This window comes from Pelodiscus sinensis, chromosome 5, assembly GCF_049634645.1.
Source record: "Pelodiscus sinensis isolate JC-2024 chromosome 5, ASM4963464v1, whole genome shotgun sequence".
Classification (NCBI taxonomy): Eukaryota; Metazoa; Chordata; order Testudines; family Trionychidae; genus Pelodiscus; species Pelodiscus sinensis.
This window is the reverse complement of record NC_134715.1, coordinates 104,619,155-104,636,448: the sequence shown is the minus strand read 5'-3', so window position 1 is coordinate 104,636,448 and position 17,294 is coordinate 104,619,155. Positions and strand designations below refer to the sequence as shown.

Genomic DNA, 17,294 nt, shown 5'->3' with positions numbered 1-17,294 from the left:
TGCTCCATGCAGACTTGGGGAGATTCTTATCTCAGATGGAGGGTAATTATTACCTTACATCAGAGAGTCTGCCACTGTATTTGCAGATTACAGAATGGGCAGTCATCAAAAGGATTCATGCCACATAGCTGAAATGATAGATCTCAATGTGCCTGTGATGAATTCTACTAATGTTTTGTGTATGTGCTAGGCACCTAACTAAATTCAAATCTAGTGATTTGGCAAATGTCCAGAGAAAGCAAATCTCCAGTGAAGTTGTGTGCACATGTGCCCATAGTACATTTGATCAGACATACTTTAAATTAACTTTTGTTTCAAGTCAGTTCGGGTATCAACATATTGTAGCTAGCATATAGAACAACTTGCCTTCTGTTGTAGGAAGGTATGGCGTTTTGGTAGAATGTATGGCAGTAATTGTATGGTGTTTTGGTAGAAAATTGTTCATATTGACATTTTAAATAAGAGATTATTTGAATTCAGTGAGCTGAATTTTGCTCTTATTTTTGCTTCGATTACTGGTCACTTTCCTGTAAAACTGTCTGCAGTAATACCTATTACTAAGAGTAATTTTGAAGAAGCATTTACTGGGGATTCTTCATAGGTTTATTTAATAAGCACAGATGTTGGACTTCATATGAAATAATATATCTGTTAGGCAAATAGATGACATTTGCAGTGCTGCATTGATAGGTGATTTCATCTATTACATAGCACTAATTAAGTGCCAATTTTTTTTTCCAGAAAATGTTTCATAGCATCTCTTGGCCAAGCAAAGTGAAAATAACTGTATTTCTCTAATGAATGATGAGCTGGAAGATCCGGAGTCTTCTCGGAAAATACTAAAAAATGACAGTATTTCAAAAATGTGTTTTCATGTGTACAGAGAGGCTGTTAATATTTCTTTCTGGCTAAACTTGTTAACTTTCCAGATCATTCCTACCATTCAGAGTTTCATGGTAGGTGCGGGTGTTTTAAAAGAACATATTTAATCCAGGAAACTTGACTGGATGACCTCTTAAAGTACCTTCCAGTCCCACAGTTGTATGATTCTATATGAGGAAAGGCAGGGGAGATAGGTTTAAGCTAAGAAGATATGAAAGATTAAATAAGGATAAAATGATGATATATGAGCCTCTATTAAATTAATGAAAGGAGAGGAATGAAAGTGAATAAAAGTTTGTCTTATGTTGTGAGTGTAGATTTATTTTTAATATAAAAGTGTGTATTTTACAGTCCACTAGATCTGCATGGTGCACTTTGATTGGGCTCCTTCTCCACTCTTTTGGACCACCACACACAGACTGGATTATTTCCATGTTTATAAGCACCAGTGTGTTTATTTGGCCCTCTCCACCAGTTCAGCTATGCAAGGCTGTACTGATGGACATAAACTTTCCTCTTAGCCCATTTTCTGGGAAGTGAGAAGGAAAGCTTTACTCACAGTATGTTTCCTGGTACCCTGCCAATCCTCCTCTCCCTGCACTTCCTTCCTCTTCTCTAAAAGTTCCCAGCTGATAGGTAAATTGTTCCCATTAGCTTGTCAACTGCCTGCCTAATTAAGCCACTGAGCACCAATCTCCCAGTTAAATCCACAAATAGCTAGTACCTTAGTGACGAAGTGCTGGTCAGCTCTATACTCCTAGAATTCTATGACAGGCACTCACCAAAGGCACTGACAGTAGATACTAACTTAATCATGTCATGAAGCAAAGCAGTTGTGTCCTTGCTGGGATCTTTGCTGATAAGCTAGTTCTTCAGCAAGTGGTGTCCTTGTGGGTGTTCCACTCAGGTCTCGGTGAGTCTTTGTGCCAGGGATTGGAGATTTTTTCAGAGCAGGCCCCTCGTACCGTGCCTGTGCACCTATCATGCTCCCCCTCCCCTTGTTTGTGGAGTGTGCATGCGGCTCGAGTCCCGTCAGTTCCTTTTCGACCGTCCTCTGCTAAAGATGGAGTTCAGAGCAGCGCTCTTCTTCCTGACAGGAAGTAAGAATTTTACAAATAGCTTTAGGGTTTTTACCTCACAATTTAGTTAGTTATAGCTTGTTTCAACATTTGTTATGTTTTAAAAAAAAAGTGGCATCTGCCACAGCAGAAGCTTTTTTTCTCTTTAATATGCCGGGTTCCTCCGGTGTTAAAAGATGTGATTCCTGCAGAGACATGATGCCTACCTCAGATGACCATGCCTCTTTGTCAAATGCCTAGGGGAGTCTCATGCAGCACATAAGTGCACTCATTGCCTGAATATGATGGCTAGGGCCAGAAAAGACCGCAAAATGTGGTTTAAAACATTACTCTGGAAAACGTCTCTTCAACCATCAAGGGACAAACCAGAGGGGGCTCAGGGACAGCAAAAGCCCTCTGAAAGGGCAGCTTCCTCACCCCGCAAAGGCTCTCAAGTCACAAGGGCTTCCCTGGCATGTTCCTTATCAGTGTTACCAGAGCCTCACGTTCCCTGGTGCCATCAGTCTCTGGCACCACAGAGAAAGGTAGAATAATAGAATACTAGGCCTGGAAGGGACCTCGGGAGGTCATCGAGTCCAGTCCCCTGCCCTCATGGCAGGACCAAATACTGTCTAGACCATCCATGATAGACATTTATCTAACCTACTCTTAAATATCTCCAGAGATGAAGATTCCACAACCTCCCTGGGCAATTTATTCCGGTGTTTGACTACCCTGACAGCTAGGAACTTTTTCCTAATGTCCAACCTAAACCTCCCTTGCTACAGTTTAAGCCCATTGCTTCTTGTTCTATCCTCAGAGGCCAAGATGAACAAGTTTTCTCCCTCCTCATTATGACACCCTTTTAGATACCTGAAAACTGCTATCATGTCCCCCCTCAATCTTCTCTTTTCCAAACTAAACAAACCCAATTCTTTCAGCCTTCCTTCATAGGTCACGTCCTCTAGACCTTTAATCATTCTTGTTGCTCTTCTCTGGATCCCCTCCAATTTCTCCACATCCTTCTTGAATTGCAGTGCCCAGAACTGGACACAATACTCCAGCTGAGGCCTAACTAGTGCAGAGTAGAGCGAAAGAATGACTTCTCGTGTCTTGCTCACAATACATCCCAGAATCATGTTTGCTTTTTTTGCAAAAGAATCACACTGTTGACTCATATTCAGCTTGTGGTCCACTATAACCCCTAGATCCCTTTCTGCAGTACTCCTTCCTAGACAGTCGCTTCCCATTCTGTATGTGTGAAACTGATTGTTCCTTCCTAAGTGGAGCATTTGCATTTGTCTTTATTAAACTTCATCCTGTTTACCTCAGACCATTTCTCCATTTGTCCAGATCGTTTTGAATTATGACCCTATCCCTTCCCAGCTTGTTATCATCTGCAAACTTAATAAGCGTACTTTCTATGCCAATATCTAAATCGTTGATGAAGATATTGAACAGAGCCGGTCCCAAAACAGACCCCTGCAGAACCCCACTTGTTATACCTTTCCAGCAGAATTGTGAACCATTAATAATTATTCCCTGAGTACAGTTATCCAACCAGTTATGCACCCAACTTATAGTAGCTCCATCTAAGTTGTATTTGCCTAGTTTATTGATAAGAATATTATGCAAGACTGTATCAAACATCTTACCAAAGTCTAGGTATACCACATCCACTGCTTCTTCCTTATCCACAAGACTCGTTATCCTATCAAAGAAAGCTATCAGATTGGTTTGACATGATTTGTTCTTTACAAATCCATGCTCACTGTTCCCTATCACCTTGCCACCTTCCAAGTATTTACAGATGACTTCCTTAATTACTTGCTCCATTATCTTCCCTGTCACAGAAGTTAAACTGACTGGTCTGCAGTTTCCTGGGTTGTTCTTATTTCCCTTTTTATAAATGGGCACTATATTTGCCCTTTTCCGGTCTTCTGGAATCTCTCCTGTCTCCCATGATTTTCCAAAGATGGAAGCTAGAGGCTCAGATACCTCCTCTATCAGCTCCTTGAGTATTCTAGGATGCATTTTATCAGGCCCTGGTGACAGGCATCTAACTTTTCTAAGTGATTTTTAACTTGTTCTTTTTTTATTTTATCTTCTAAACCTACTCCCTTTCCACTAGCATTCACTATGTTAGGCATTCCTTCAGACTTCTCGGTGAAGACCGAAACAAAGAAGTCATTAAGCATCTCTTCCAAGTTTCCTGTTACTGTTTCTCCCTCCTCACTGACCAGTGGGCCTACCCTGTTCTTGGTCTTTCTCTTGCTTCTAATGTATTTATAAAAAAATTTCTTGTTTCCCTTTATTCCCATAGCTAGTTTGAACTCATTTTGTGCCTTTGCCTTTCTTATCTTGCCCCTGCATTTCTGTGTTGTTTGCCTATATTCATCCTTTGTAATTTGTCCTGCTTTCCATTTTTTATATGACTCCTTTTTTATTTTTAGATGATGCAAGATCTCGTGGTTAAGCCAAGGCGGTCTTTTGCCATATTTTCTATCTTTCCGACGCAGCAGAATAGCTTGCTTTTGGGCCCTTAACAACGTCCCTTTGAAATACTTCAAACTCTCCTCAGTTGTTTTTCCCCTCAGTCTTGATTCCCATGGGACCTAACCTATCCGCTCTCTGAGCTTACCAAAATCCGCCTTCCTGAAATCCATTGTCTCTATTTTGCTGTTTTCCCTTCTACCGTTCCTTAGAATTGTGAACTCTCTGATTTCATGATCACAGGTAAGTCAGCCTTAGCCAGGAGAGTTGAGGTAGAGTCTAAACTTGCCACTCCGACTGGTGCCAATGAGGCAGTAGCCCCAGGGAAGCTTCATATGCCTCCAACATCAGTTCTTGTGAGCTCTCCCTTGGTGCCTGAACAAATGGGGCAGAGTGACCTTGATCACCCCCCAGCACCGCAGCATAAAAAGACGCTGCGCAAAATGCAAAAATCTCAGCCTGACACAAGAGCCGCAGCTTGCTCTCCACACTCCACAATGCAGGGGTATATTATTATGGATGCCCCTTCCCCGCCTACACCAATATCCCCAAGATCGGAGTACGGTAGCAGGCATAGGAGCAGGTTCTCGTGAGGCCACTCCTCTTCTTCTCTATCACTGTCTTCCTGGCATTCATACAAAGACCAACAGAATCCAGTGTGGTCCAACCAGCCATGGACGTATCCCCCACATCAATTCCAGCCTCAATGGGCCCCTTGGGATGCATGGCAAGGTACCACATTCCTCCCATGCCTACCACTCGAGGCACACAGCCTCTGCATCCCAACAACAGCACACTTCCATGCACTCACCCACAATTTCTGCATGTTCCTTGTCTGCCCACCCACCATCAGTAATTTCTCAAGCAGGTTCTAATGAGCATGGCAACTTATCTCACTCAGATTCATAGAGTTCCTCACATGAATCTAGGTCTAGGCAGGACAAAGCAATTTTCCAGATCTTGCTTTTCAGGAATTATTTTAACCAGTAGCTCAATCCCAAAACATCACTTTACAAGAGATTCAGGATAAAATATGTAAATTACTCACAATATTACAACCCACAGCATCCTCAAAGGTAGCTTTACCTATCAATGAAGCTATCCTTGAACCTTCAGATGCTTTGTGGAAAAATCCAGCCTCAGTTACGCCCACAAACCGCAGAGCGGACATAAAATATTTTGTCCCTGCAAAGGACATGGACTTTCTCTTTGCATACCCCCAGCCAGACTCTCTGGTGGTGGACTCAGTTAATCACAAAGCGAAGAACCCATAATTTAAATCTACATCCCGTGACAAAGAACACAAATGGCTTGATACCTTTGGCTGCAAAGTATTCTCTTCGGCCACACTTCAGTTCCATATATCGAACTATACAGCCCTTCTGGCCAATTATGACCATGTAAATTATGATAAGTTACAAGACCTGCTACAGGACCTCCCTGATAATAAATGACCTCATTATTAAGGAGGGTTATTCAATAGCTAAAATTTGCTTACCAGGCCACTATGGATGTCGCAGACACTGTGGCTTGAGCCACAGCCACAGCCATTGTAATGCGTAGGGCCTCATGGCTGCAATCATCAGGGGTCCCAAGAGAACTTCAAGCAAGGGTGGAGGATCTCCTCTTTGACAGAAAACAACTATTTGCTAACAACACAGATGAGATCCTACACTCCATGAAGGACTCCTGGACAACACTTCGCACGCTCGGGATATACACCCCAGCCAATAAGAAACCCAAATATATTCCCTACCAAAGACCTAGGAACTATAATTACAATTACTACAGGCAGCAGCAGAGGCCATATGATAACAAGCCTAAGCAATGATCTTAACACGAGGAGGACTCAGCAAAACCACTCCTTCACAAATCAATCCACCTCGAACAACAAATTTGAAGCTTGGTCGGGGGTCTGAGCGACCACCCCACATACTAGTGCATTCCAATGTCACCTTCCATCACCACCTGAGACCTTTCTACCAGCAATGGGCCCAATTACCACAGACATATAGGTCCTAGAAATGATCAAATCAAGGTTATATAATCACCTTCACATCCATGCCCCTACCCTGTCCCTTTTCAGGGACCCCTTTCACAAGCTCCTACTACGAGAAGAGGTACAAAAATTAGTCACCATAGGGGCAATAGAAGCCATCCTCAAAGAACACTGAGAGAGAGGGTTCTACTCCAATTATTTCCTCATAACCAAAAAAACAGGGGGATGGAGACCGATGATTCGCAATATAAGATTCAGGATAGTGACCCTGGCAACCATCATATCTACACTGGACGAAGGGGACTGGTTCTCAGCCCTCGACCTCCAAAATGCATATTTTCATGTAACTATCCACAGATCTCACAGAAGATTTCTCAGATTTGTCATGGGCCAAGACCACTATCAGTACAGAATCCTCCCCTTTGGCTTCTCTATGGCCCCTCAAGTATTTTCAAAGATGCTAGCCATAGTTACCGCTTTCCTAAGAAGGCAAAATGTCATTACCTTTCCTTACCTCGATGATTGTATAATCAAGGACCCTACCTATCAGCAAACTACTGTTACAGGGGTGGCCAACCCATTAAATGAAGAGATCTGAAACAGTGGCGGAAAAAATGCAAAGAGCTACACCAGAAATTTTTTTTGAGCAATTTTTGTTGCCTCTTTAAAAGACAAGGCTTTTTGGCCATATCAGGTGCCTGTCAGCCGACGCTATCTTTGCGATGCCATTTTGAATCACCACAACGGACAGCTGTCCTACCCCGGGGAGCACAGGAGGATGGGGACCATTTCTAGGCATGCAGGGGCTGCTTTGCGAGCCACGGGGGAGGCTTAGTCAGCCACACTTTAAGGGGGGAAGAGCCGCATGTGGCTCGCGAGCCCCGGGTTGGCCACCCCTGTACTGTCATGACAACAGTTACCAGAGTATGTTTTTCCCGACTTGACCTGCTTATGAATATACAGAAATCCACCATATAGCCTATGCAAAGGATAGAATTCATCTAGGCATTACTAGACTCAGTCATTGCCAGAGCCTACCTTCCACCACAAAGGTTCAAGGCAATCTGTGACTTCATTCAATAGGTCAAGCAGACTCCCTTCTCCATGGTCCAGACGTGCCTCTAACTATTGGGACATATGGCTGCCACAACGTTTGTAGTCCTATTCGCAAGGCTACACATGATATGCCTTTAACACTGGTTTGTAATCAACTATATACCAACCTGACACAGCCTCACGAGGCATCTCAAACTTCCTCCACCAGTAGTGCAATCTAAAGAGTGGTGGACATCTCCAGCCAATCTGCTTGACAGCATACCCTTCCACCAGCCAGACCCCCTTAGTCACTATAACAACAAATACATCACTCATGGGCTGGGGAGCCCATTGTGGTGCAGCATCAATACAGGGTACCTGGGCCCAACACGAGAGGCATTTCCACATCAACATCCTGGAGCTCAGGGCCATTGAATCCTGAAAATAAAACTGATAGGGCCCTAGGTTATGACCCAATGGAGAAGGTGAAGCCAAGTCTCTCAACCCCACTACCATCTCTGCCTCCCAAGGTTGTGAATCTGCACCCCATGTCACTAACTCTGGGTCACCATTTGCCTCATGAGGGGAGGGTGGTATTCTTGACTCTGGACATAGTTGACCACCTTAGTTTAACAGAAATCTTCAGTGAGATTAAAGACAAAAAGGAAGCCTATAAGAAGTGGGAATTTGGACAGATGACTAGGGAAGATTACAGAAATACTGTTCAAGAATACAAGGGTGTGATCACAAAAGCCAAAGTGCAGGTGAAGTTGCAGCTAACAAGGGCTGTGAGAATAACAAGAAGGGTTTCTACAAGTATGTTAACACCCATAGAAGATCAGGGAAAGTGTGGCACTCTTTCTGAATGGGGAAGACAACCTAGAGAAAGGTGATGTGAAAAAAGCTGATGTACTCTTTTTTTTTCCCCCTCAGTCTTAAAGACTAGATCAGCTCACAGACTGCTGCACTGGGAAGTATAGCATGGGGAGGAGGTGAGCAACCCTAAATAGGGAAAGAACAGGTTAGCAACAGTTTAGAAAAGCTAGACATGCACAAGTTCATGGGGCCACATATAATGCATCTGGAAGTGGTGAGAGAGTTGGCAGATGGGACTGCAGAGCTATAAGCTAGTTTGAAAACTCATGACAATTGGGAGAGGATGCTCCAGAAAGTAGGAGAGAGGCAAAAATAGTGCCCATCTTTTAAAAGGGGAAGGAGGATCCAGTGAACTACAGACCATCAGCCTCATCTCAGTCCTTGGAAAAATCATTAAAAAGGTCTTCAAGGAATCCATTTTGAAACACTTGGAGGAGAGGAAGGTGATCAGAAGCAGTCAACATGGATTCACCGAAGGCGAGTCATGTCTGACCAACTTCATTGCCTTCTATAATGAGATATATATCTCTTTTGATATAGTGGAAACTAAAAAAGTAATATACCTAGACTTTAGCAAAGTGTTTGTTACTGTCTTCCACAATTTTCTTGCCATCAAGTTAAAGTTGTATGGATTGGATTTATGGACTACAATGTGGATAGAATGCTGGCTATATCATTGGGCTGAATGGGCAGCAATCAGTGGGTCGATGTCTACTTGGCAATCAGAATCAAAGTGCCCCAATGATCAGCCCTAGGGCTAATTTGTTCAACATTTTCATTAATGATCTGAATGATGGGATGGATAGCACCTTCAGCAAGTTCATGTATGACACTAAGCTATGGGGAGAGGTAGATACGCTGGACGGTAGTCATAGGATCCAGAGTGACCTAGACAAATTGGGGATTGGACCAAAGAAATCAGATAAGGTTCAGCAAGGACAAATACAGAGTCCTGCACTTAGGACAGAAAAATCCCATTCACCTCTATAGACTGTGGACTAACTGGCTAAGTGACAGTTCTGCAGAAAAAAGACTTGAAGACAAGAAGCTAGATGTGAGTCAACCGTGTGGCCGTGTTGCCAAGAAGACTAACTGCATATTGGGCTGCATTAGTAGAAGTATTGTCAGCAAATCCAGGGAAGTGCTTATTCCCTCTATTTGGTACTGGTGACTCTACATCTGTTCTTGTGTCCAGTTTTGGCCCCCCACTATAGAAAGTTTGTGAACAAATTGGAGAGAGTCCAACAAAGGATAACAAAAATGATAAGGAAGCTAAAGCACATGACTTAGGAGAGGATGAGAAACTGGGGTTGTTCAGTCTGCAGAAGAGAAGAGAGAAGCGGGATTTGATGGCAGCCTTCAACTATCTAAGTGTGTGTGTGGGGGGGGGGGGTCCCAAAGAGAATGGAACCAGGCTTTTCTCAGTGGTGGCAGATGACAGAACAAGGAGCAGTGACCTCAAGTTGCACTGGGTGAAGTCTAGGCTGGATATTAGGAAAAAACTATTTCACTAGGAGGGTGGTGAAGGAATGGAATGGGTTACTTAGGGAGGTGGTGGAATCTCCATCCAGAGAAGTTTTATATATGGTCAGGTTTGACAAAGCCCTGGCTGGGATGATTCAGTTTGGGTTGGTCCTATTTGAGTATGGTTTGGACTTGATGACTTCCTGAGGTCTCTTTCAACTCTGTCTATGCTTCTATGATTAATAATATTTTGCTAACAGTAGGTTTTGTACATGATGTATAGATAAGATTACAGGACAAAGCTACATTTTTAAAGTTTGTTCATAGCCTTTAGAAACTTTACAACTTTGCCATTCCATGAGGTTTAACTGTTAATTTTAACTAAGGGGTTTATCTTGGAATCGTGCTTCTCTGCCGCGTATAGACACGGGAAGTTATTGCGGTCTAGTCAGTTTCCAAATTGGCGACCAGCTGGACACATGCTAATGAAGTGCGGGATATTTAAATCCCGTGCTTCATTTGCAATTTTGGTCGCCCTCATTAGCCTCCCTAGTTCGAACTAGGGGGCTAGTGTAGACGTACCTTTAGATAATAGTGCTGAAACATTTTTAAAATGGCTATGTATTAAATACAGGAAGTAATCAGGTAACACTGCAAATATGAATGAAAATACGAGTTCTCCCAAGCAACTGAAAGTCTTTAAGAATGAGGACTGACATAAGGTAGCCTGTGAACTTTACGAAAACACATTGCCCTGTGTATTGCCCATATTGCCCATATTGTAGAGAAAGGGCAGAAAAGGAGGTACATGAGGGGAAATAGTGATTGTTGTGGTGGTGGGAAATGGTGCCACTTGCAGTGAAAATTTGAGTGGGATGAAAGAAGCTGTGTGAAGATGAGTGTGGTCTGCAGGGAGGTAATTCCATTTCTACACAATTAGCAGCCTCCACACGGAACCCTGTTGTGGAGGAATTTGTAATAATTTGAAAAGAGGTAGACATTTAAAATAGAGTTAAGATTGCTGATATACTTCACTAACTTGTCAGAAGTAGAAAGCTTTACAACAATGCTGTAGATTTCAAAAAAGCTTACATATGTTTAGAAAGCTTACATATTAAAAACAAATGATGGCTGGGAGTATGAAAAGTATACACCAGGGATCCTCTTATAGAATTAACTGTGGTCCATCTTACTACCTTGAAATGAGAAGTATATCTTGTCTATAAACTTCATAATTTCTCAACACTGCCAATGTAACACTGCCCTCAGTAACATATATAGGTCCTACAGTTGTGTCTATCAGAATTACCATTATTTAAACTGTTGAATTAGATGATTATATATGGTGGATGTCTGTAACTTAATACAAGTAGGATAACTAGGTACAGTAGCTACTTTTCAAAGTTAAATAAATAGTTTAAAAAGCTGTTTGTCATACTTACTACTTAATGAGTTTGACCCATTAGGCACAACAGATAGCCAATCACCTGAAAGAACAGGACACACTACTTTTTAGAAACTTTTAAAAATGAAACATTATTTAATTTAAAATGTTTTTAAACTTACTAGTTTCATGCTATACTTCAGCTCTGTATGAACAAAAGCATCTGTGTCGGAAACCCAAAGAAAAAAGAAAATAGCAGCTTGCCCTTATGATAGCAATGCTGTGCATGCATTACTAAAATAAAATGTCCAAAAGATTTCAGGTGCATCTCACCTGCTGCCAATTTAGTGAAAGAAGTCTGCATTTCAGTTCTTGTAGGACAAGCTTGAGTGCTTTCCCTATTGCTAACTGTTTCCGTTTTGTATATAATATGGATGATTTAGAAGAAGCTGTGTCAGCACTGATTTATACATTGACAGCTAAGGATAATAAGATATGGGCAAACATACAGCTCACCCTTTTACAGATTAACCTGCAGACTGCATTAGGCAAATTTGATGGCATTAAAAGATTTTGCCAATTTGTCTGGAAACAATTTCTCTTTTGTGTTGTGTCAAGGGTAACATTTCATGCCATTGTACTAATTTAAATGGCTTTGATAAATTGTTCCAGAGGTTAGAGAATAGTACTGTAGATATATTTTACCTCTTCAGAATGAAAAAGGCTATTAACATAATTATAAAATGAAATTAATTAGTTAAAATCAAAAGAGTTCTTAGGAAGTTAGGTTTAAAGAAAAACATGCTGCAGTACAAATATTGCACCAAAAATGATTCAGCAACATGTTCAGGAAATTATATTTTGGTTTTCATTTTTAGCAAACAGAAACACTGTTTCAGTATAGCCACGATGGTATAGTGTTTCTGTGTACTAGAAACAGAAACCAAAAAATATATGTGAAATTGCACAGGCAATGTAAAAGTTGCTAAGTTACAATGAACAAATATGCTATGATTTCTTATCTAAGTAAAGGGTTACCACAGCTTCAGGAGAACCTTTGAAAGTGCTTTAAGTAAAAGCTTTATTAGCTCTGATAGCTAGTATATATAATGAGAAACACAAGAAGCAAAGTTCATTTGTATTATGCTCATAGTCTTAATATTGTTCACTCACATTTTCTCATGTATGCTCCTGATTCTTGCAACTTACCTGAATGGCTAAGAGAACATCTGACAATTTAAAGTGAGGCAATATCATGTTTGCTTTACCTGGATTAAGATTGTCACAAAGCATCTAAAAATTAAGTTTAAACAGCAGCTTCTGGTAAAATACCTACTTGGCAAAAAGCTTATTAGGTATGTAGAAATGTGGATTTCTTAACTGAGTGATAATTAATTTCAGCAATGTGTTTATCTTTTTAGAGGAATCATGTATAATATACTGTATTAATGTTTTGAATTTTAAAAAGTAATAACATTCTTTGGAGGAATTATTATAAATTTTTCATAACTTAATACTTAAAGATTAATAATGTATGGGATGGCATTGCTGAGTTTTATTTTCAGGATTCAAGTGCCCCTTTAGTACATCTTATCTGCTTTATAATTACAAAGAACACAAGCTATGCAAAAATTATACACTGAAGGTTATTGCAAAACAAATGCTAGATATATTTAAAGCAGAATTAAAGAATGTAACTAACCAAGTGTATATGCTTGGAACAATGTTATTTCTTCATTTAGAAGAATTCTGGAAGGAAACTGCCTTTGAAAAACCCCAAAAGTGGTCTCCCTTGCTTTTTCTTGCCAAGGATAGTGAAATTAACATGCAGCTGGTCTTCTCTGATAAATGGATTCTGTTAGGTCACTGAGGGGATGCATGTGACATTAAGTGATTTACAGTCCTTTACCTTAATGAAATTGTTTCAGCGAGATGACGCTGAGAGCTTTTAATGGATAGCTTTTCTTGATGTAATGAAATTGCATTCCTTTGGCATTTAATATAAGGTGCAGTTATTATTTACTGGAGCTTTCCCAGAGCCGCTGTTTTGCACAGACAGTTCAGAACAAAAAGAGATTTCAGTGGCAGCATCAAGGCCAGAATGGCGTGTGACATTCTTAAGCAGATGAGTGTATTTGTGAGAGCGTTTCAGTTACTATGGCCTAGCTACGCCGACCCTTTAGGAGGCTTTCTTACACAGCGTTCATCTCTTTTACATATACCCTTCTAATCTGTTTAACAGGCAACTGGATTACAACCAGATCAGCTGTATTGAAGATGGGGCATTTAGGGCTCTACGCGACCTGGAAGTGCTGTAAGTACTGCTTGAATCTCTTACTTTTACGGGAGCTTAGTATCTAGGGAGTACTAATGTAAAATCTTATCTGTTAGCTTCAGCCTGGTGACAAAATGGTCTAGTGAAAAGATGTTTTAAAATAATCCACTGTGATATGTTGTCAAATAGTAAATATATATAAAGACATAGATATTATTTTGCTCACCCAAAAAAGCATTTCACAAAATAATCAGATGCATTGTAAGAAAGATACACTTCATTTTTTTAAAAGTGCTAATGCAGCCATTTGGTTTTGTAAAATATTTTTGTTGAATTGCTACACATTTTAATACTGCTTTTGTTATGTAATCTGATGTAAATAACCTTTACCTGCCTGTCTGTCTATATACAAATGATAAATATATTAGATACATTTGTGATGCTGCCTTTTTCCTGAAGCTACTTTTCTAGTAAAGAGAATTATGATATCTGATATGTTGCCTTGCCATCCATTATTAAATGCTTTACAAGTGATATTTTTATAAACAATGTGTGTAGGTCATTGATTAAAGAATTGGGTTGTATGTTGCCTTACTTATGTTTTTCTCATGTTGAAATTGCTGTCAAATGAGAATAAAGGTAACAAAATAATCTACAATGACTCTTGACCTGAAAACAGTAACTATAATGAGAAAAAAGTCTAATTCCCAAAGAATTTGAGGTACTATAATTTCTTTAAATATTTCATCTGTCAATCAAAGTGTCACATTCCTTAGTTACTTTTATACATTCAAAGAAAGCAGGAGACTCTGTTGTCTGTCTATAATAGTGCTTCTTTGAATGTTGTTTTAAATCATCCTTGCTTCAAATGACTTGGAAACCCAAATCTAAATTTAAATTGGTGGGAGAATGGAGCTTTAAGTCTTAATTTTTATTAGTAATTATGAAAAATCAGTAAGTTTTTCTGAGAACACATATCTTTTTGTAAATGGAATCCAAAGGATAAAATGTGACCAATTTAAGGAAAAGGTGGCAGTTATTCAGCAGCAGAGTTAATCTATGGTTACTATGAGTGGCTAGCTATGACAATTTGTTTTTAACTTCTAACATTTTATCACATTTCTTTGTTTTAATTTGTTAGAGTTAAGTAACCAGATAAAGCAACATTTGGTTTATCTTTTAAATAATGTGTTAAAATACACTGTTTATTTGATAGAAACATATGCAAATTGTAAACTATGTAAATGGGTGGTTTGTCAGCATACCTGATGTACTGTGTGATTTTTATCTTCACGATACAAGCTCACGTGTATCACCTAAGGGTAACTTATATATTCACAGTGCTGAATAGGGTGATTATCATTTTACCTTATTTTAAATGTATATCTTCTTTTAGCATTGCATTTTATATATGTCCAAGAGAAATCAATTTTGAATGTGTATGTTAATTAAATCAAATATTATTTGTGCTACTTTACTGCCACTATTTTTACTGCTCAAATATGGTAAAAATTCCTTAGGCTTCAATGAGCACAGAATCAAACACATACAAATTAATAGTATTGTACCACAAGGCAAGTAATCATGCAGAATTTTGTGCCTGAATATACCTGTGTTATTACCATTAGTTAAATTAACTGGAATCTTGTATTAAACTATTTGATTTGACAAACAATATTATAGAAGAACCTAAACTGCAAACATGGTGGAGGCAAATATGTTGAATGGAACTTTGCAGCATCCATACTGTCTAATAAATAAATAAAAATTAAAAAAGAAGATATTGAAGTTATTCAAAAGTATATATTGAATAATTAGTGAAACTAAGTATGTTGGTTTTGTATTTTATTGGAATTACTGTCTGTATTTATTTTGCATAGAGTACATATCTTCTATGAAAATATGTATATAATACAGCTTGTTGTATGTTCTTTAATATATTATCTGTACCCTGCTTTAATCATGGTTTAAAATGTTTGCTAAAGTGACAGATCTTGTTAATTTCTGAAAAATATATTTCCATCTTTGAAATACTTTAGTAACATTGCAGAGGTTCAGAGAAGATTATAATTAAAGAGATACAGTTAACATGAAATCTCGGTAATTTTTAAAAAGAGATAAAAGTAGTTTCATGTTTCACTACTGGCAGTGAATCCCCCTGAAACTTTCTATGGCTTTCCATTAAATTTTTGTATTTTTATAATGTTTTTATCTTTACCACAGCTGTGTAACAGAAGCATGTGGGGGGAATTTGATTATTCAAGGTGATCTTGGCAGTTCACACAATCCTGTCAAGTTCAAAAAATAAACAAACTGAAAAAAATATGAACAATTATCTTTTTTTTACTCTCTCCATCTTCAGAATTTTGGGGGTAGGTGAAAATATTTCAGATAGAAGTATGATTTTTTTTGAAAGTTAGTAGCGACCCTTTAATGAATGCCATAGATTTGGGTTACTAGATGAAATTATTTATGGTCTAACGCATTAAGTTACTGCTAGCTACTGTTTTGGTGTACTCCAGCTGATAAATCCATATAATTAAATTGGTGCAAAATCAGGTGAAGACAAGAACAGTCAAGGGAAGAAAAAAATTAGATGACTAAAACAAACATCAAAAATAATGTTTTTGTTTATTAAAATGTTTATAAAACCTGTCCTATTTAAGTAGTGTAGGAACTACATACATCAGTGCATACTGGCTTGCATTGTCTTTTTAAAAAGGTGTATTTTGGAAGTCACCTATTAACAAGTCATGCAGGGAAAGTCTATAGGGACTGGTTTGTGGGTTTCTTTGGGGTTTTTTAAGTTTGAACATTATGACAGAGAGTCATGTAAAGATCTAGCAGTGATCATGTCATCATTTTAGACCCTTTTCCTGGTAGTCTTACCTTTTCACTAGCCCCTATGCAAAATGTTTTTTTTTTCTTCCTTTCTTCCTGATTCTACTCCTCTTTGGTTTCTGTACTCCTCAGGGCATACAGGGGAGTTACCTTGTGTGTATGGGTGAAGAGAACATTTAGGAACAGAAATCAGTAAACACACTAAGGTAAATTTGCAACACATTGCACCAGAAATTAACCCACATAGCCAATTGGAGGTGCTCATTCTGGTACCATTCTTGCTCCTGGCAATTACCCTTATGCATGTACTCAGTACTTTAATGTAAAAGTCTTGAGAAACCAGCACAAATTATGCTTAATTTTTTTTAAATATAACTGAAAGCTTGCTTTTTCAAATAGGAGCACAAAGATTTAGCCAATGGACTTCTCAATCCATTACAATTTATTTATTAAAGTGCCAAATAATATTTGAAAATGTATTCCATGCTGTTCAAAACAAGTTGTAAGACCAAAGTATGGTGAAATATTAAGTGCAAACTCTTTCAATCATGTTGGTGTCTTTGTTTCCTTTTATATCAAACCAAGTATAATAATTACATGCAAGATATTTAATGAAGCTTTCATACACTATTACTCATTATCTTTGCCATTAATATATGCTTAAGACAACTCTTTGATAACTAAGTATTTATTTACTTTGTATTCACTCTATCTGTGCCAAATTGTAAACACTTTGCACAACATAAATAGAAATCTTCTGGTAAAATATTATGGCTCCCTTTTCCAGGTCCAGCCAAAGAGTGTGAGGGGTCCAAGGTGACATGTAGTGGTTGACAGCACTATGTGGCTAGGTGGCTCTCAGCCAGGGCAGCAAGTGAGCAGCCAGGCGGGCGGGCGCCCGGCAGCCCAGGGCCCAAGGCAGCCACCTTGCTCGCCTTGCCCTAAGGCCGGGCCTGCCCTATCCTCCACATAGCGCAATAAGGCTCA

The 17,294-nt window shown here is 39.2% G+C and overlaps 1 protein-coding gene across 4 annotated transcripts in view; it reads left to right on the top strand.

Annotated features, from left to right (window-relative positions):
• SLIT2 (slit guidance ligand 2) overlaps positions 1-17,294 on the top strand; it is a 388,563-nt gene that overhangs the window by 236,612 nt on the left and 134,657 nt on the right. For all 4 annotated transcript variants that reach the window (XM_075930670.1, XM_075930668.1, XM_075930671.1 and 1 more), the window contains exon 6: positions 13,434-13,505. In XM_075930670.1, coding sequence (XP_075786785.1) covers positions 13,434-13,505 — 72 coding nt within the window. The remainder of the gene's footprint in view (positions 1-13,433; positions 13,506-17,294) is intronic.